The 21,975-nt window shown below is 44.4% G+C and overlaps 1 protein-coding gene across 2 annotated transcripts in view; it reads left to right on the top strand.

The window, feature by feature from the left end:
• The first annotated feature begins 11,232 nt into the window (after nucleotides 1-11,232).
• Nucleotides 11,233-21,975, top strand: part of CHPT1 (choline phosphotransferase 1) — a 39,083-nt gene continuing 28,340 nt past the window's right edge. Inside the window, exon 1 of one of the 2 annotated variants that reach the window (XM_050945996.1) lies at nucleotides 11,233-11,709. In XM_050945996.1, the coding sequence (XP_050801953.1) occupies nucleotides 11,467-11,709 (243 nt within the window). In that variant the 5' untranslated portion in view covers nucleotides 11,233-11,466. The remainder of the gene's footprint in view (nucleotides 11,710-21,975) is intronic. The other variant, XM_050946003.1, reaches the window with a different exon arrangement.

Below are 21,975 nucleotides of genomic sequence, written 5' to 3'. Positions count from 1 at the left end.
GTTTTCTTTTAGCATTTAATTTCCACATTGCAGATGTGCCAGCGATAACCAGGATACCATTGTGCTAGGTGTTCCACAAGTACATATGAAAACCTGCTCTTTGACCCAAAGAGCTTACGGTCTAAGACAAATGGCATACAAAAGTGGGGGAAGATATATACTATTTTATATTTGCAGTGTTTTTAATTATAATAGGAATAGTGACAACTTTCCTTATCTTTTCACCAACCTGTTCCTCCCCAATTCACTGATTCCTTATACACATCGCAGCAGATGTGTAATTCATAACCATACTGCTATTCAGGTTCTTTCCTCATCATGCAAGATGAAAATCAAGGATAAGATTTATATAGATTTTTTTTGATTAGCTAAAATAGTTACACTAATTTCCCAGTGCTAGGAACATTAACCTCCAAGAGAAGCAAGTGGTTGCATTTAATGAATGTGGCGTTTTCCTTTAGCTCTCCGCTGAACTCTGTGAAACATACAAGACGTGGGGTAACAAATAATTTGGCTGGGTTCTCAGTTATGTTCTGTCCTGCCATTTATTTACTGATTGTTACTCCAACAATATGCATAGGCTAGGTTATGAAGTGCAGTCTTGTTCAAAGGTTTATCATGTGGTTGGAATAACTGGTTGATGCAATAATAGAGAAAGCATACAGAAATTGCAACACAGCAGCTGTCTGATGTTGGAAGAAGCATTAACATGAAAATAACCATTAGATAAAAATTATGAAACTGTAAATGGGCTATTATAATTAAGACATTCTTTGCTGCAGGCATTTTCATGTCACTGGCAAGTCACTGCTGAGCTAGTGTTTCTGCACTGCTTTATAAGCATCTGGTTATCATTTCCTCCTTCACCTTGGCAACTTGAATATCCTCATGCCCTTTGCTCTGCTAAGCTTCCTGGTCTTGATACCCTTTTCATTTCCTTCTCCTCCTACTCCCATTTTCATGCTTTCTATGCATGACAGGAACTCCCACTACTAGTGCTCCAGGCACCAAACTTTCATTTCAGATCTCACTAAAATACCCACCTCTGCTTGAAGCCCAACAAATAAAACCATGCAAAATATCAAATTCAAATGAGGGGAAAATGGAATAAAACATGAAAGATATCGCCTTCCTCTGCATTCCCTCAATTAATCTTGCCTTTCTGTACCTTCTAGATTAAGCTCGTTGAGACAGGGGCTTTCTTGATCTTTGTCTTTAATGCTGCACCAAGCACTTTGTCTTCATTTATATAATATATAACAATAGATCGGTTATTAGGGCCAGACCCTGAGCTGTGGCTAGAAGTGCTCAGTCCTCTTTGGTGGTGGGGCGCATTTGTGTGCATAGCCTCCTATGCTATGTGCATGTGTTTATGTGCACAGCTTTAGGCCCACTTTATGCTTTTTCAATCATGGAGCCATGCATTTGTCAATCTACTGATCAGCATAAATTTGAGGTGCCTTAGGCCATTTGCTCCTGAATGCTGCTCTCATTTATGCCAAGTGTCAACAAAGAGCCATTGCAGCAGCTGGAAATCCCAGTTATGCTCTCTGCATTGGCAACTGGATAGAGATGGTGTTAGAGCTTCTACATCACTCAAGAATCTCCCTAGAGTACAAGGATCCTCTGGTGACTAGATCCACTCGCTTGACGGCAGTTTTGCAGATCCGAAGAGGCACAGAGCTGCTGCTTCATGTTGCAGGAATCTGAGCTTCAGTCCCACAGACTCTTACCACAATTGTTCCTTCTGATAAACGCAGATGCACCTTTTACTTTCTTTGAAGCATCCAATTAGGCCCAGCAAACTTCTGTATGTTAAATATAAAGGTCAAATAGAACCAGTTAAACAGATTATTTACAGTGTGCCATTGGCACACATGACAAATGAGACCTTGGCCTAGGGAACTTACAAGCCAAGGCCGTAGTCCAGCAATTGACAACTTGTGGATGGAATAATGCATCCAACAAGGAGCCCCACTACGGAGACCACATTTGTTGGATGGAAATAAGGGAAAACCACATGAAAAATAAGGGACAATATTGTATTTTAAGGGACATTTTAGGGAAACACCATGTTCCCTAGCATGTCCAGTTCTGGGCACCGCATTTCAAGAAAGATGTGGAGAAATTGGAGAGGGTCCAGAGAAGAGCAACAAGAATGATTAAAGGTCTTGAGAACATGACCTATGAAGGAAGGCTGAAGGAATTGGGTTTGTTTAGTTTGGAAAAGAGAAGACTGAGAGGAGACATGATAGCAGTTTTCAGGTATCTAAAAGGCTGTCATCAGGAGGAGGGAGAAAACTTGTTCACCTTAGCCTCCAATAATAGAACAAGAAGCAATAGGCTTAAACTGCTTGTTTTATTCCATTTTCCCCTCATTTGAATTTGATATTTTGCATGGTTTTATTTGTTGGGCTTCAAGCAGAGGGAGATTTAGGTTGGACATTAGGAAAAAGTTCCTAACTGTCAGGGTAGTTAAACACTGGAATAGATTGCCTAGGGAAGTTGTGGAATCTCCATCTCTAGAGATATTTAAGAGTAGGTTAGATAAATGTCTATTAGGGATGGTCTAGACAAATTTTGGTCCTGCCATGAGGGCAGGGGACTGGACTCAATGACCTCTCGAGGTCCCTTCCAGTCCTAGAGTCTATGAGTCTATATCACGTATTTTTCTCTCAAGTGTACATTTCTCCTGCCCTTAAGTATACAATGTAATTATCATAAGCTTCAATTTAATGTTTAAAATGGTCAAGGAACAATCCTTAAAATAAGGGATAGGTGATCACCCCAAGCCCCATTGACTTCAGTGGGACTCCATATGAGCGTAGCAATCTGCCCATGCATTATAAATTGTAGAGTTAGGGCCTAAATAAAGTGGAGAACATAACAATGACAGACCAAGACATGCAAAAGAGAAGGGAGGAAATAGGAATAGAAAATAAGGGGTAAATTGGGTAACCTTGTGATTTGTATCAATGAGACACAGTCATAAATGGTTCTCTTTGAAGCCACTGGGCTCCGTGTGAGCAGAGGCATCCACCCACATGGCACTCATTGCGGCTCATATTAGCATCTAGTTTAATTTGTATGATTTATCCACACCTATGCTGCTACAAAGTTATCGTTAGTTTCTTTAAAAAAATCTGTTACTCCTAACCACATTTCTGTTTAACTAAACCTATTTCTCCAACTCATACCAGTCTCCCTGCTGATTAACATTTTCTCAAATAAGGTTAAAAATATAAGATGCCTCTCTTACATTAAGGAATCTCGCTAACAGAAATTTCACCCAGTGACCATGGAGACAGTGACCCCTACTCTCCCTGTAAAGGAACTCCACACTCTGTACAGCCACTAGTCATTTGATTCCATCTACAGAAATGCGCATGGCACTCAAGACAACACAGAGAAGCATCCCAAGTATTTTAGAGTGCACCACTGAAAATTAACAGTCATAAAAACATGACCATACTCAGAGCAGGTCTAGACATCATGGTATTAAAAAAACTGAAGGCCTCAGGTGCCATGTCTACCAACAGTAGAGCCAAAATGATGTTAGGAACAGTACACATTTTTTATTCCTAATAACCCAAGCGCAGACAATGCTAGATAGGCAGCCCTTCATTGACTGATCAGGCAATACAAGCCCTGATCCTGCAAAGACTTAAGTATGTACTTAACTATACACACAATAGACCCCATTGAAGTGAATGGGAATACTGGTGTGCACAAAGTTCAAAAGGGAAAAGTAGAATATTGGAACAGCAATAGTGAAAAAAGCTTAGATTTAATTGTACTTACCTATGCAGATATGCAATAGACTAGAGAATGAATACAGGGCCTCATATTTTGGTCTCAAAATTAATTGAAATTGACTTGAAGAGGAAATATAGGATTGAACTAGATAGGAAAGGAATTTCAAGTGGATTAAAAACTGGCTGGAGGACCACAAACAAAGGGTAATGAAAGATAAACACTACCATTTTAATTTAGGAGCGGTTATCTGGTCAGATGCAGCAAGATCAGTGTTCAGCTCAGCCTAATAACCCTCTCCCCTATTCTTTATCTGCTTTCTTTCTTTAATCAAAAATTCAACAGCTTCTAAGTGCCCTCTGCAATGGTCTGAAAGAAATCCAAAATGGCGATCCAGACATTCATAGAATGAGTTCCTCCTGTGGAAGGGATTGTTAGTTAGCAGGCCCATAAGTATACAGCTCATGGTATGAGAGCAATGATTCTAGGTTAGTTTTGAAGAAACAGAAGAGTTTCTGGCTGCTTCTCTTAGGCTGGTGACAGAGAGTTTTCTTTTTGTATATACTTCATGTGCATTTGATGTGAGGTAGTGTAGGTTATTTTCATTCACTCTCTCTTATAGTCTGTTAATACTTTCAGTAATAATAATAATTAGGACTGTCAAGCGATTAAAAAAATTAATCGTGCAATTAATCGCACTGTCAAAATAATAGAATAACATTTATTTAAATATTTTTGGAGGTTTTCTACATTTTCAAATATATTGATTTCAATTACAACACAGAATACAAAGTGTATTAGTATAAGCTCACTTTATTTTTATTACAAACATTTGCACTGAAAAAAACAAAACAACTTTTTTCAGTTCACCTAATACAAGTAATGTAGTGCAATCTCTTTTTTATGAAAGTTGAACTTACAAATGTAGAATTATTTACAAAAAAACTGCATTCAAAAATAAAACAATGTATAACTTTACAGCCTACAGGTCCACACAGTCCTACTTCAGCCAATCACTCAGACAAACAAGTATGGTTACAATTTGCAGGAGACAATGCTGTCCGCTTCTTGTTTAGTGTCACCTGAAAGTAAGAACAGGTGTTTGCATGGCACTATTGTAGCTGGTGTCGCAAGACATTTATGTGCTAAAGCGTCATATGTTCCTTCATGCTTCAACTACCATTCCAGAGGACATGCATCCATGCTGATGATGGGTTCTACTAGATAACGATCCAAAGCAGAATGGACCGACGCATGTTCATTTTCATCATCTGAGTCAGATGCCACAAGCGGAAGGTTGATACTTTTTTTTTTTTGGATGGTTCGAGTTCTGTAATTTCTACATCTGAGTGTTGCTCTTTTAAGACTTCTGAAAGCATGCTCCACACCTTGTCCATCTCAGATTTTAGACAGCACTTCAGATTCTTAAACCTTTTGTCCAGTGCTGTAGCTATTTTTAGAAATCTCACATCAGCATCTTCTTTGTGTTTTGTCAAATCTGCAGTGAAAGTGTTCTTAAAACCAACATGTGCTGGGTCATCATCTGAGACTGCTATAACATGAAATATATGAGAGAATGCAGGTAAAACAGAACAGGAGACAAAAAGTTCTCCCCCAAGGACTTCAGGCTCAAATTTAATTAGTGCATTTTTTTTAATGAGCATCATCAGCATGGAAATATGTCCTCTGGAATGGTGGCCAAAGCGTGGAGGGCCACATGAATGTTTGGCATACCTGGGATGTAAATACCTTGCAGTACTGGCTACAAAAGCACCATGCGAATTCCTGTTCTCAGTTTCAGATGACATTGTAAATAAGAAGCAGGCAGCAGTATCACCCATAAATGTAAACAAACTTATTTGTCTTAGCAACTAACTGAACAAGAAGTAGGACTGAGTGGACTTGTAGGCACTAAAGTTTTACATTGTTTTGTTTTTGAGTGCAGTAATGTAACAAAAATCTACATTTGTAAGTTACATTTTCATGATAAAAAGACTGAACTACAGTACTTGTATGAGATAACTTGAAAAATACTATTTCCTGTATCATTTTTCCAGTGCAAGTATTCGTAATAAAAAATGATAATATAAAGTGAGCACTGTACATTTTGTATTCTGTGCTGTAATAGAAATCAATATACTTGAAAATGTAGAAAAACATCTAAAAATCTTTACTCAATTACTGCATTGAGTGTGTGCGCCAAAATAAGCTGATAACTGAAGGCTGGTTTCACATTATTGGGGGGTGGGGTGAGGAGGTGATGAACCAGAGAGGAAATATTTGGATGTCTGGTAGTTAAAAATTCAGGAAGGATGGATTTGAGGAGACTTGGGATTGGAGTGGCTATTAGTGTTACCCTGAAAGGAACATAAGAACTTAAGAATGGCCCTACTGGATCAAACCAAAGGTCCATCTAGCCCAGTGTCCTGTCCTCTGACAGCGGCCAGTGCCAGCAGCCCCAGAGGGAATGAACAGAACTGGTAATCATCAAGTGATCCATCCCCTGTCGCTCATTCCCAGCTTCTGGCAAACAGAGACTAGGGACACCATCCCTGCCCATCCTGGCTAATAGCCACTCATGGAGCTATCCTCCATGGATGTATCTAGTTCTTTTTGAATGCTGTTATGGTCTTGGCCTTCACAGTCTTTAGCAAGGAGTTCCACAGTTTGACTGTGTGTTATGTGAAGAAATACTTCCTTTTATTTGTTTTAAACCTGCTGCCCATCAATTTCATTTGGTGACCCCTAGGTCTTGTGTTATGAGAAGTAGTAAACAACACTTCCTTATCTACTTTCTCTATACCAGTCATGATTTTATAGATCTCAATCATATCTCCCCTTAGCTGTCTCTTTTCCAAGTGGAAGAGTCCCAGTCTTATTAATCTCTCCTCACACGGAAGCCGTTCCATACCCCTAATTAAGGAGTAACTGGGCTGGTGGAAGCTAGGGCGAGACTTTGTGTTTGTGGTCAGGGATCTGAGATAGAGCAGCACAGCTTTAAAACACCCCCTGGATATAGGGCATGTGGTGACAGATCCCATATTAGTCTGGGTAATCCCCAAAATGTCACACTGGGGAAATATGGTCTTGTGGCCAGAGTGCCACCCTGATGGGTTGTATCCCAACCCTGCCATTGTGTGATCTTGGCCAAATTGCTTCATTTAAAAGGAAACTGTGAATTTGACAATCACAGTTTTGTCTGAAAATGTACCTACAGTAGTTACAACTAACACCAAAATTTACTATAACAAAGAAGTTAGTGGAAAAATATTTTCTCTTTATTTTTCAGTAAAGATAACACATTTTCAAAGCTCAGAATTTAAATGTTCATAGGGCTAAAAGATAATAATTAGTAAGGCTGTTGATTAATCGCAGTTAACTCACGCGATAAACTCAAAAAAATTAAGCTTGACTAATTGCACTCTAAACAATAGAATACCAATTGAAATGTATTAAATTTTTTTGGATGTTTTTCTACATGTTCAAATATATTGATTTCTATTACAACACAGAATACAAAGTGTGCAGTGCTCACTTTATATTATTAGTTTTATTACAAATATTTGCAATGTGAAAATGATAAACAAAAGAAATACACCTCTACCCAGATATAAAGTGACCCGATATGACACGAATTCGGATATAATGCGGTCAAGCAGTGCTCTGGGGGATGGGGCTGCACACTCCGGTGGATCAGCGTATTAGTGTGTCTGGCTCTGAACACGCTGCTCTGAGTGGCGTGTTAAGGGTGCCAGGCCGGCCAAGGGGTTGGATAAAGGCCAGAGGGTCTCGGGGGGCAATCAGGGGACAGGGAGCAGGGGGGTTTGGATGATTTGGAGGTTCTGGGGGCAGGGCGGTCAGGAGATGGGGAACGGAGGTGTTGGGTAGGGTGTGGGAGTCCCGGGGGGGCTGTCAGGGAGCGGGGGTGTGGATAGGAATCGGGGCAGTCAGGGGACAGGGAGCGGGGGGGTTGAGTAGGGGGTGGGGTACTGGGGGTGATTAGGGACGGGGTTGTCTCTGGAGGGGGCGGTCAGGGGACAAGGAGTGGGGGGCTTAGATGGGGGCGGGGTCTTGGGAAGAGTGGTTAGGGGTGGGGGGTTTCTGGAGGGGATAGTCAGGGGACAAGGAGTGGGGGGGTTGAATGGGTCGGAGGTTCTAAGGGGTCAGTCAGGGGGTGGGAAGTAGGCGGTGGTCAGATAGCAGGTGGGTCATTCTGTTTGGGGAGGCACAGCCTTCCCTACCCGGCTTGATTTGCTGACTATTAATAAAGGAAATGCTCGAGGCCAAACCAAGGTCGATATAACACAATTTCACCTATAATACGCTAACATTTTTTGGCTCCCGAGTACCATGTTATATTGGAGTAGAGATGTAGTATTTTTCAATTCACCTCATACAAGCACTCAAGTGCAATCTCTTTATTGTGGAAATGTAACTTACAAATGTAGATTTTTTTGTGACATAACTGCACTCAAAAACAAAACAATGTAAAACTTTAGTACCTGCAAGTCCACTCAGCCCTACTTCTTGTTCAGCCAATTGCTAAGACAAACAAGTTTGTTTACATTTACAGGAGACAATGCTGCCTGCTTCTTATTTATGATGTCACCTGAAAATGAGAACAGGCATTCACATGGCACGTTTGTAGCCAGGATTGCAAGGTATTTACATGCCAGATATGCTAAACATTTGTATGTCCCTTCTTGCTTCGGCCACCATTCCAGAGAACATGCTTCCATACTGATTATACTTGTTAAAAAAAAATCGTTAATTAAATTTGTGACTGAACTCCTTGGGGGAGAATTGTATGTCTCCTGTTTTGTTTTACCCGCATTCTGCCATATATTTCATGTTAAAGCAGTCTTGGGTGATGACCCAGCACATTAGTTTTAAGAACACTTTCATTGCAAATCTGACAAAACGCAAAGAAGGTACCAATGTGAGATTTCTGAAAATAGCTACAGCACTGGACAAAAGGTTTAAGAATCTGAAGTGCCATCCAAAATCTGAGAGGGATGAGGTGTGGAGCATGCTTTCAGAAGTCTGCAAAGAGCAGCACTCAGATGCGGAAACTACAGAACCCAACCACCAGAAAAGAAAATCAAACTTCTGCTTGTGGCATATGACTCAGATGATGAAAATGAACATGCGTTGGTCCATTCTGCTTTGGATTGTTATCGAGTAGAATCTGTCATTAGCATGGATGCATGTCCTCTGGAATGGTAGCTGAGGCATGAAGGGATATTTGAGGCATGAAGGGATATATGAATCTTTAGCGCATATGGCATAAATATCTTGCGACGTCGGCTACAACAGTGCCATGCGAACGCCTGTTCTCACTTTCAGATGACACTGTAAACAAGGAGCAGGCAACATTATCTCCTGCAAATTGTAACCAAACTTGTTTGTCTGAGTGATTGGCTGGAGTAGGACTAAGCGGACTTGTAGTCTCTAAAGTTTTACATTGTTTTATTTTTGAATGCTGGGTCTTTTTGTACATAATTCTATATTTGTCAGTACAATGTTCATGATAAAGAGATTGCAGTACTTGTAATAGGTGAATTGAAAAATACTATTTCTTTTGTTTTTTACAGCGCAAATATTTGTAATGAAAAGTGAGCACTGTACACTTTGCATTCTGTTGTAATTGAAATCAATATATTTGAAAATGTAGAAAACAGCCAAAAATATTTAAATAAATGGTATTCTATTAACAGCAGGAATAATTGATCAATTAATTGCAATTAATTTTTTTAATCCCTTGAAAGCCCTAATAATTAGAATTTTGAAGTATTACCAGACACACCATGCAAGTTCCATTCTATAAGAAAATGTGTCCAGCTCCTCTGAAAAATATTCTTATTTACCAACTGTGCTGAGGATCTGATGATGCTATAATCTTGGCTATTGCCAACAGAAACATCCATTACTGAACTAGTATGTTCTCCAGACACTTCATAGTCAGCATCATCTGTATGTTTTTGTATTTGCTCAAAGTTTGACACGGCATAGTAAGCAATGACTCAGGTAATCACCTGGGCTTCAGCCATGGCTCTCAAAGGATTATAAAGAAGGAAATGTACACAAGGAAAATCATGTTAAGAGAAAATAAAGTTTGTGAAAAAATGACCAGGAAATTTACAGCAGAGGATTCAACCTACATTATCTGCAGTAATGTGACTCAAGCACGGCCTACATAGTTTTGCAACATGGGGCCCATGATTACTTTCAATATCATAGGATCATAGGGTTAGAACAGGGGTGGGCAAACTACGGCCCATGGGACAGATCCAGCCCCTCAGGGCTTTGGCTCCGGCTTACAGGATTGCCCCTGGTGGCGCTGGGCGCCTGGTGCCGCTCTCAGAAGCAGCCCCCAGGCGGGGCGGGGGGGGGGGAGCGAGAGCTCCGCATGCATTGCTCTTGGCTCCAGGCACCGCTCCCTGCAGCTCCCATTAGCCGGGAACGGGGAACCGCGGCCAATGGGAGCTTCGGGGGAGATATCTGGAGGCACGGCAAGGGCAACGCACGTGGAACCCTCCACCCTCCCTCCCCTAGGGGCCACAGCGCTTCCTGGAGCAGTGTGGGGCTAGGGACAGGGCAAGCATGCAGGGAACCTGCCCTGGCCCCGGTGGGTGCCGCTGCCACCCGGAGTAGCTTTAGGTAAGTGGCGCTGGGCCAGAGCTCCAACCTCTCCTGCACCTCACCCCCCAACTCCCTGCCCTGAGCCCCCTGCGTGCACCTCACACACCTTCTGCAGCCCAACTCCCTGCCCTGAGCCCCCTCGTACACTCCGCACCCCTACCCTGAGCTCCCTGCACCCCTGTGCACCCCAATCTCCTGCCCTGAGCCTCCCGCCGCACGCCTCCTGCACCCCAACCCCTGCCCTGAGCCCCTTCCTGCACTCTGCACTCCAGCCCCCTGCCCTGCCCTGCATACAGTTTCCCCACCCAGATGTGGCTTTTGGCCCAAAAAGTTTGCCCGCCCTTGCCCTAGTGCAAAGTGTGATCTGTGGAGACAACAGGCCTTAACATGGGATGATGTGACCAGCGTAGCACCTGATCTGAGTATCACAGATGACCTGTCGCCATAATTTGTTAGTCTCTAAGGTGCCACAAGGACTCCTTGTTGTTTTTGCTGATAGAGACTAACACAACTGCCCCTCTGAAACCTGACACCATCTGGTTATCACTGAGGTGATGGGCACTATGTGGACAGCCCATTGTGCTAGGGGCACCATAGTGCCTAAGAGACCACTAGCTCATAGTCATTACATACACAGTATACAGGGGTCCACAGGGCATAGGTGGGCTTGTTGGGCTCAGCCTGTGGGGGGGGATGCCACTGTCAGCTCCGCTATGGGGAAGGGAGGAGTTGCCCAGCCGCCTGGGGGGCAGATGGGGCAGGCAGAGGGAGGAGCTGCCCGGCGCCCGTGGGGCAGGGGGAGGAGCAAGGGCCGGGGAGCAACCTCTGCCCAGCCCCTCGGGGCGCAGGCGGGGATTAGGGCTTCCCGGCTCCCCGTATCCCAGCGGGGAGTGCTGGGGGCAGACGCGCTTCAGGGCCCGGGGCCCGCGGGTTAAATACCAGCTGCAGGCGGCGGCTGCGCTCCGGTCTCTGTCCCTCCCTCTCTCGCCGAGCCCGCCCCCGCCCTGTGCCGAGAGGCCCGGCGGCGAGCCCCGGGAGCAGCCAGGCCCAGGCGCCGAGCGAGGAGCGGCCATGGCCGGGCTGTGGGCGCCGCCCAAGCCCCTGAGCGCGGCGCAGCTGAGGCGGCTGGAGCAGCATCGCTACAGCGCGTCCGGGCGCTCGCTGCTGGAGCCGCCGCTGCAGCTCTACTGGGCCTGGCTGGTGGAGCAGATCCCGGCCTGGCTGGCCCCCAACACCATCACCCTGAGCGGCCTCCTGCTCAACCTGCTCACCACGCTGCTGCTCATCGCCTACTGCCCCAGCGCCACCGAGCAGGTACCGCCCGCCGGCCACAGGGGTCCTCTGCCGCCCCCCCGCACCCACCCCCGAGACCCAAGGAGCTTCTGCTTTCCCCAGTCTCCCAGGGCCTCCTGCCCAGACTAACCCAGGCCCTGTCCCTGCTCCCCTCACCCCGCAGGAGCCTCAGTTCCCTGTCCCCTTAGCCTGCACTAACTCCCAACCTATGTCTTTCTTCCCAGCCACCCCTCTCAAATCGCCCTCTTGCCCAATACTGCCCCCCCAGCTAATCTTCCTCTACCCCCCCCCAAATACCCCACCCTTTTCCCCACAGCGTCACCTCTTCTTACCCCACAGTAACCGCTCTCCCATGCCCAGCTGGAGCCCCCTCTAGCCAGCTCTCACCCCCGGCATTGTGTCCCAGTCCCCCACTCCAACACCTTCTCCTCCTCCCTGCACATATGCTCCACTGTAAACAACTTCACTCTCTCCTGCATTGTAATCACTAGATCCAACTATGCTGTAACCGACCTTCTGCCCCCATGGTCCCTGCTCTGACTGAAACTCTCCCAGCAGCTCTAGCATTCAACCCTCATTTTTCCCTGTAACACCTTTTGTGCACATTGTACACACCCATTGTCTGAGGGCTTATAACCCTCTCTCTAGTGTAAATGTCAGCCATACAAATACACCCTGTATCCCTCACACATACTGTAATCTCCAGGTGTAACACACAGAGCGCTAGCTGCAAAACAAATTCCTACCCAAACTGAGAACATGGCCACGTTTTAATCCCTTCATACTGTAAACCCCGGGATGCTGTAAAAAACACACAACTGGCGCACTGTATCTTCAGACAGTGTTTTGAGCCTGTGCACACAGTAAATCGTATTGTGTTGGGTCAATAGTGCCCCACCTATGTTATCAGTAGGTTTGGCCTTCTGTTTCTAGAAAGGACTAAACCATGTCTCGCTGGAAAGACCAAACAGTTATAATGCCATCCAACAGGGTCTGTACTATGCAGTATAGTTGTAGGATATTGGAAACAGGGTGGGTTAGGTAATATCTATCGTTGGCGAGACAGACAAGCTTTCAAGCCACTCCAGAACTCTTCCTTCGGGTCTGGGAAAGGTACTCCCAGCATCACAACAAGGTGGAACAGATTGTTTAGCTTAAATAGTTAGCAAATATTGTAAGAGGTCATTCAAGGTAGAGTGGCCCATTAATGCAGTCATAGAACAAAAAGAGGGGGTTGGTGGGTTATAGACTGTTGTAATAAGCCATAAATCCAGTGTTTCTGTCCAGTCATGATTTTTTACTATCTAGCAGAGTAATGAATTTGGGCCCCTAGGCTTGTCTTTTGAAAGTACTGTGGCAGTTTCCTTTGAGGTTGAGGATTGATAGGGCAGATATAGAGTAATGGCTTCATGAAAAGTGTTCACCCGCAACTGATAAGGTGGTTTTGTCTTTTATCGTTTTCCTGTGAGTTCATTCAACAACGTAGTGATTGGTTTCACCCACATAGTTTTTATTGGGGCATTTAGTGGTCTAGATGAGGTTTAGGGTGACCAGATGTCCTGATATTAACACATTTGTCCCATGTCCCAACTGCACATCGGTCGGGATGCCCTTTGTCCCAATATCAGGGACTGTTCACCATCACTGCCAAAGTGCCGGGGCTGGCATGGCGGTGCTTCCTGGGGCAGCTCCCGGTGACGCACCTGCCCGCCGGCAGGAGCCTGCAGTGCTGGCAGCCTCTAGGCACAGAGGTGGAGGAGGTCTCCATGTGCTGCACCGGCTCCCTCCTGCCCAATCAGTGCTGCAGAGGTGGGGCTTGCAGGCGCTGGCAGCGGTCAGAGAGCTCCCCCGACCCAACCTGATCCTAGGAGCCAGAGGGACCTGCTGGATGCTTCCTGGAAGCCGCCCCAGGTAAGCATCGTTGGGACTTGCCACCTTTCTGGCTCTTAGGGTCAGGGCCCTGTGTGCGGCGCATAGCGCCGCCCCGGGCTCCCACCATCCCAGGAAGCGCAGCGAGCCAGGGAGGCTGCAAGCTGTGGGAGAAGCCCGCCCAAGAGTGGCGGCACAGTGCCACTGGGGGAGCCGCTGCCACCTGGCTCCGGTCGGGTAGAGGGGGCCCTGGCACTGCCCAGCCCCCCAGACCGCTTAGCTCCTCTCCCCATTCATCGAACAGACAGCTTCCTGCAGCGTGTGGGCTCCGTTCAGTTTCAGGTGCCGTGCGCACCAGCGGGTTAAATAGCTCCCCGTCCCCCGCCACGCCGCTGCCCTGCGCAGGCCGCTGCCTGCCAGCAGCTGTGACCCAACGAGGGCATTTGGCCGAGGCTTGCAGCCTGCAGTGGCCGGAGGAGGGCACTGAGGGGGCTGCGGCAGAGAGCAGGGGCGGGTGGTGCCTCGATGTGCAGTTTCCCATGTGCTCCCACCCCCCCAGCTGTCTCCCGCAGCAGGGGTGGGGGTGGTTATAAAGCCAGATGGGCGAGTCAGTGGCCATTTTGGGTGAGTCTGACCGCAGTTTAAGTGCAGGGTTAGTGGGATTTGAGTCAGCTTAGCTGTGTTAGGGAGCCCTGGGTTTAGGGTGACCAAAGGTCCCAATATTAGAGGCTTTGTCTTATATAGGCAATTATTCTCCCTCTCCCCGCCCCCCCCCGCCCAAAAAAAAAAAGTGTCCCAATTTTTTACACTTGCTATCTGGTCACCCTAATGAGGTATATCACATGTTGTGATCGGCATGTGTAGAACCCATGGATCTTGAAAAATGTGTTGGGGGGAGAGTGTTGATCATTGTAGCAGTGGAGATATGTCTGCAGGTTTTGCATTGGTTGTTCTGGAATGGTCTGGTGCCACTTTGAGTTGGTGTGGTCTGGTCAGTGGGACGGTTGCTTCTCATGCTGAATAGTTTCTAATACTTTGACTTACTCCAAACCTCACGCATTCGGTGGGAAAGGAGACTCCCTTTGGGGGGATGAATTTCAAGCCTGTTTTTGACATTTCTCTTCTAGAGAGAAAAGATTTGTCTTGTATATTGCCAGCACTCATGATTTTTATCATGAGAGTCACAATATTGGTGTCCTTAAGTCCAAGCTCCTGTATTCGTGTCATTACATGAAAATCTTGGCTTTCTGCAACATTAAAGGGGTTTTTTTTGCTCACCAGTCTCATCAACACTTTGGCTCCAAAGATGGGAGTGCTAGTGTAGACCGAAGTTGCTGGCATTTAAGTTAACTGAGTAGCATTAGGCACTTTAAGTTCTCAAACTGTGGTCTGTGAGCTCCATTCTGGTGGTCCGTGGATAGTTCCCTCTAAGGTGTGCGCCTGGGTGGCCACGCATGAGAATGAAGGATCACCCACCTAATTAGTGGAGCCACACAGGCATGGTTCCACTAATTAGGTGTCTGGACCCTGGAGAAGATGCACATGTAAGGTGAGGTGGTGGCCTTGGGGAGATTAGGGGTGGGTGATAGGGGGCGGTGGAGTGAGAAGAGAGTGTAGGGGGAATTTGGAACACGTAGGGCTGCAGTGGCCAGAGAAAGAGGCAACTTTCCCCAGCTCCTGGGCTGCGGCTTCTTGGGAGAGATGGCCGTTCTTCCCAGCCTCAGCTCTGTGGCTGCTGTAGTGAGGGAGAGACCTCGCTCCTTCGCAGCCCCAGCTAGGGGGCTGCCATGGCAGGGGAGAGAGGGCACATTCATCACATTAGAAAGGTAAGACTACTGATATTAAATATGAGTTGTGTGCTTTTAGTTGTAGAACAAAAAAAGTTAATAATTAAGATTTTTTTTAATATAGCGCTTTTATCTAAAGCGCTTTACAGTAGTTGGCTAACGGTACAAACAACATTGGAAAGACCATTAAGTGGTCTGCTGAGACCCTCAGCAATTTTCAAGTGGTTCGCAAAAAAAAAATGTGAGAACTACTGACTTAGGCTATGTCTGTACTGGAGCTGGGGCTGTAATTTCCAGCTTGGGTAGACATACCTGCACTAGCTCTAACTGAGCTAGCATGCTAAAAATAAAAGTGTAGCAATGGCAGTGCAAGCACGGGTAACTGCTCCAAGTACATAGTTGGGGTCTTAGATAGGATCGTAGTTGGGGTGACTAGTCCCTCGTGACTACACTTCTATTTTTAGTATATAGCACTATAGTGCACTAGCCCAATGAGAAATTTTTCCCATTTTTTTCAATGGTGTTAATTTTATAGAAGTTGAGTTTTGTAAAACCTAAAATGCTGGGTCAGATTTCAGCTGGCAGTCTAAATTTAACTATCACAGCATCCATTGAAAGCATGTCATATGAAGCAGGAGCCTCCTTTTTATTCTGTGTTCTTGTTCTTCTTGTTTTAATTTAGGAGGTCATTTTATACCTCCCATTGCAACATTCTCTCACCAATGTATGCATCTCCTTACAAGACAAACTCACCCTGTTATCCAACTCCTGTTTGTCCAAACAAATTCTGTCATCTTTCATGCCAAGAAAGAGAGAATGAGCAGTGTGGGAGCCCTCTTGTAGTTCTGAACTACTGCACATGTGGCAGGGGTGAATAGGGCCTTGACTTTTCTATCACAAGGTGGAAACGATGGCCTTAGTCCTGCAAGTGCACTCACACAGTCCGACTCTTTCAGCGCCTCATTGATGTTAACGGGGTTTTGCAAAGGCCTGTCTATGCAGATCCACTTGCAGGATCTGGCTCTGACTTTCTGATGTACTTTTGGGATGCGGAGAAACCTGTGTTAGGAGCTAAAATTAAACCTCCAAATTTATTTTCACTCGTGACCCAAAATGTAGAATTCGTGCCTTCACAGGTTGAAGACTAATGGGTTAACCTGCTGTTTTAAGTATCATGCTCAGATATTTTCACTTCAGGAAAAATATGTGTGGATCATACAGAAAAGAATTTACATGACTGGGATTGTAATAATGCAGTGAGATGGAATTACAGACTTGTAGTTAGTTGCAGCTTAGTATGTGGTAACACATACAAATTCCTCAGGGTTTATAGGAGTGCAGTTGTTCAGAGACCTGACTCGTTCATAACCTTACCGATACCAAGGTTGAAACTGTGCTAGCCACAACAATATTGGAACATAGTTGTTGGGATTAGTGTATTATAGATCTTTTGATATTGTAATACTTGAGCATCTTGGCTTGTCTAATATTTTTAATACCCTAAACTTTTGCATTCTGGCTGTAGATTAAAGGCCTGCAAAATTTTGTTTCTTTAAAAATAAAAAGGCGGGGGGCAGTTTTAGTTGGGCAAACTGGGAGAAGCATGCACATTTGCAATGCCTGCTTCTGAATTCTTAATACCCAAATTGTTTTTATGCAATGTAGTTGTACCGTGTCAGTCCCAAGATACTAGAGACACAAGCTGGATGAAGTAACGAAACATTTTATGAATTATTAAATCTTTGGCCAACTTGACAGCATAGTTGTACACTTCAACATCTCACCTCTACATAATTGGCCTCAAGAAGCAACCTTTCCTGTTATAATTGACTGAGAGTCTTGACTACTTAATTGTGAGGAGTATTACAACACTGCATTTCCCTCAATAAAATTGTGAATATTAGAGACAAAAGATTCTATATAATTAAAGTCCCCTGCTAGTAGTACCTTAAATTATTGAAACTGAATTTTAACACTTTAAAAAAAAAAGTGTAGGTGAATGTTTCATAATATAATAAAAAAATAGGTAATTTAGTGCCTGTGAAAGTCCTCGATTGAGAGCCCCTCAAGGCTTGATAGGGGTTCTGAAGGCACTTTCTGAAGGGGAAAGATGCACTGAGATTGTGACTCCGTGACAGGTCACAGCTCTTCATTCTTACTGCCAATCTCTCGCCAAGAGTACTGTAGCATTTTGGGGTGTTTTTTCTTCCCTGCAGAACAAAGTTAATTGTTCAGTGCCAGAGGGGGATGGTGTGGAGGAAATACGCCTGCCTAATCCTGGAGCTTTACAAAGACATTGTGAAATAATAAATGTGTGAACTCTATGCATGCACTAAAGGAAGTGATGCAACCACTGGTTCCTTCTGGTGGGTAGGACATGATAGTGTTGTAACCTCAGTATCTTGATAAACATCTTCAGAACAGCTGTGACAACAGTCATCTGTTGTAGCATACTGACTGATGTTTGCCTTTTAATTGAGTTTGACAATTTGATAGAAATTTCTCCCCAGGTCAAATTGGCAGAGACTCTGAGGGTTTTTCACTTTCTTCTGCAGCCCTGAAAAACCTGTGCACCTCCTGTGCTCTCTGGTGACATCATGAGATTCTTAGGTCATGGGGACACAGTGATAAAATCTGTCAGAAGTATAAAAATAGTTGTTGATATTCAGGAGACTATTGTCAGACTCCAGAGGAGGTAAGCAGTATGGGTGGGGAAATGGGGAAAAAAAGTAGATAATGAAATTTTGTTTGTAGGTGTTTCTCCAAATATCAACTAAAAATAGGCCCTTTTTTGTAACTGGGAACGTGGGGAAGGAAATGTGATAGTATAGGATGACTTGAAGGTAAGAGTATGTTGTGCAGTGGCCACAAAAAGGCTAACAAGTGTCATTCAGTTGTACATCAAGAGATCTCTTAAACCACATTAAAAAATATTGTGCCTAATATTTGGCACAGAGTTAATAAGTACACTAACTTTTCACTTAACGTTGTAGTTATGTTCCTGAAAAATGCGATTTTAAGTGAAATGATGTTAAGCGAATTCAATTTCCCCATAAGAATTAATATAAATGGGGAGGGGGGTAGATTCCAGGGAAATTTTTTTTGCCAGACAAAAGGCATTGTATACATTTTAAACAATTTTAAACAAGCAGTTTAATACTATGGTGGGGGGGAGTAGTGTGCATGTGCTGTGTGTTTACAAACATACTGTACATGCAGTACAGTACTATAGTTGAGACGTGTCCCTGCCTTACCCTAAACAGGCACAGCCCACTGGCACTGGAGATGAGGCAGGCAAGGAGGCTGAAGGTGCTGTAGGCTAGGAGAAGCACATTGCGCAGCAGCTGCAGCTTCCCCTACTCTGCAAGCATCACGGGTGGGGCGGGGTGGGGCTCAACCCTCAGCCTGCCCACTTCCCCCCCCCCCAAACCCCCATCCTTGACCTGCCTCTTCTCCCCCCCATCTCCTCTCCCTTTACTTCCCATGCTGCATCCTGGCTCCTGCCCCCCCGCTAAACTTGGCAAGCCAGCTGATTGCTGCCAGCAGGAGAGGGAGGGGGAGCCTGCATGTTGAGTCCTCGCTCCTCCCCCCGCCTGGGGCAATCAACTGGCTTGCGGTGCTTGGGGAGGAGCAAGGACTCGGAGGACAGGCTCCCCCTCCTGCCCAGGGCAGTCAGCTGGCTTGCGGCGTTGGGGAGGCAGGGATGGGAGGTGGAGCCTGCGCTCTGACTCCTCACTCCTCCCCCCTCCCTCCTGCCCCCAAAACGCCGCAAGCCAGCTGATTGCTGTGGGCGGGGTATGTGTGTGAGGGGGAAGGCATTGATCTGCGGGGTCTGTCAATGGGCGGGAGGAACTGTGGCAGGCGGGGTGTATAGGGAGGCTGTGGAGAAAGCATGCATTTGACGAAGTGGGTATTCACCCACGAAAGCTTATGCTCCAATACATCTGTTAGTCTTTAAGGTGCTACAGGACTCTTTGTTGCTTTTTACATATAAAAGAGTCATCTTAAGACTGGGTGGAGCAGACCGGGCGAATGGGATGTGTTCATATTACAGGGAGATGGCAAAATGAGAGATGGTGATCTTCTATGCATCATTGAGAAAGTAGGTGTGATTTAGTTGCTCTCATGAATAATTATCTAATTATTAAGAATAATTGGCAACTTAATTATTGGGTCCAACACTTCTGCCCTTTCACTATTCTGTCACTATCTCTTTCTTTTACCATAGCTTGATCCTTTTTACCATCTAGCATGCAGTGATTTTACCAGAGTCCTTTATTTACTCTCTCTCAACTTCCAAAATATCCCTCCATTTGTAAACTTCTTACTGGTGTTTATAATAACTCCTTAAGATTTCATTAAAAAACAAACAAAGCTACTTCAAGCTTGCCAATTTAAAGCTGCTGAGTGGGACAGAAAGACAGTAACATTAAATTTTAATTTAAATGTTTTTAATTTTTAAAACTATTTTAGGTTAATTTTCCAGGCCACTGGAACCTCTGTGTTCATGACATTACAAAGCTTTAATTTCAGAATTTGAATGTTGGATTGATGCAAATAACAGAATATTTTGTCTTCTCTGGAAGCCAAAATAGCTCAGGAGACCAGATTCTTGACCCACTCTGATTCCTAATTTGATCCCCACTCCTGTTGCTCTCTCTGCTGTCTTCCTAGGCTTCAGGACAGATCATTTTCCTTCCAGCTACATAACTCCTGAGTCATGATAAATACTGTTTTTTCTCATAATTGTGAAAGGTCTGAGCAAGATAATGAAAAACAATGAAATTTAAAATTCATACCAGTGTGCTGTCATGTACAGTAATCTTGCTCCCTGACTGACGGGAAGAAAAGTTGGGCAGAGGAAGAACACACGTCACCATGGTACTCCATTAATTAGGAGCTGAGGGTATTTCAGTCTCCAAATATTAATCTTTTGACCTGAGACTGTCAACTAGGCCTAAGTACGGTGGTGGTTTTTGTGATTTGGACACTTGTTTACTACCAGTTAGATTGAGATCACCAACTCATTTCATGTCAGCCTGCCCAACAACATGCAGGTCACTACCACCCTGGGTTAGCTTTGAAGTGGTGACCTTGGGGTGAAAGACTCCATATCCCATTTCCAATTCCCCCAAGCCATTCATGCCGACACTTGTTGCTACATTCTCAGCGCAATCGGCTTCCCCTCTCAGCAGGTGTTCTGTAGCATTAACTGGTATGGATGAGATAGTTAGGGGGAAGATGAGAATGAGAACCCTTTGCTCCTCACACTCCATAGATCCTGTCATGGTGGGGATTTATAAGGAAATGGAAAGCCCATACTGAGAAGGCAGGGGAAATTTTTTAACTTGAATTCTAGCATATGTGTGTACACATTCTCATCAGGGGAAAAAAAGATATTTATTTTGTCAAAAATCGGTTTGAAGTTGAGTGTAGCAGAACTGTTTTCCATTAAATAAACTCTCTTCTGACAATATGATCTGAAGTTATGACTGCAAACATTAGCATGTTCTCTTCAATTTTTCAGAGTTTGATTTAAGAAATTGAACTGTTTCATTGTCATGTTTATTCTGCTGAATAACTGTGGGGTTGTTGAAGCTGTCATTAGCTAACAATGAATACAGTAACTAATGTACAGATTAAAAAAGCTTGCACAAATTGAGGAATTGTGATGTGAAGCTTGTTACCTCTTCATATAAAGAAGCTCTAAAGTAAGATCCTTGATACAGTTTGCAGATCCAGCAATGCTTTGAAAAAAGCCAAAAGGCAACCTTAAAAAAAAGAGAGGGGGCGGGAAAGGCCTGACTGATTAATTGGAGTATCCCAAATTTGGAAATATTAAAAATGTCTGTATACAGGGAGGAACTCACAGCATTGTCTTTCTGTAACAAAATACAGTTGTCTTTACTTACTGTATCAGCCATTTTTCTGGCTGGCTTCATTGTATTTTATGAAATAATTATTTAAAAGATTAAACAAGATAAATAGCCAACATATGGCATAGAATGAACTGGAATTAAATGGCATTACGACTGTTGAAGAATGTGTGATAATAGCTTTTTCTTCATGATTGACCATTGAGTATGGAGATTTTGCATTCAGAAACAAATAAAATGCCAACTGTGGGTGAGATCTTGTTTACCAATAGTAATCTGTTTAGCAGTTTTATGTATCCAGTGGCTTTAGAAGAAGGGAGGAGTGTGGGAAAATAAAGTGGTTGAGAGGATCTTGTTAACTGAATTAGCATAGAGTACAGTTTTAATTCTGTGTATGATATGCATAATTGCTTTTTTGGGTAATCTGGACTATAAAACTGTATTTTAAACTGTAGGCAAATGGCTGAATGGGGGAATTTATTGCAACCCAGGCAGCAGAGGCCTGGGCAACACAGCCAAGAATCTGTCCTAGGCCCTTCCCAAAATTGAGGGGCCTAGGGTCATGGATTTCATAGACCTCAAAGGCTAGCCTTGGACAGCTGAAGGAGGGTATGTGTGTGGGCAGGGCTGGGGGGAAAACATTGTATAATACTTGATCTTTATGAAGAAATATTGACACATAATCATTGTGATCAGTTTACATTTTATCTTTGCAAGGATAAGGGTTAAAACAGAGATTTTGTTTTAATGGGAAT

This window comes from Gopherus flavomarginatus, chromosome 1 (genome assembly GCF_025201925.1).
Source record: "Gopherus flavomarginatus isolate rGopFla2 chromosome 1, rGopFla2.mat.asm, whole genome shotgun sequence".
In the NCBI taxonomy this organism is placed as follows: Eukaryota; Metazoa; Chordata; order Testudines; family Testudinidae; genus Gopherus; species Gopherus flavomarginatus.
Note: the sequence above shows the minus strand (reverse complement) of the source record. Positions and strands in the feature narration are given on the sequence as shown.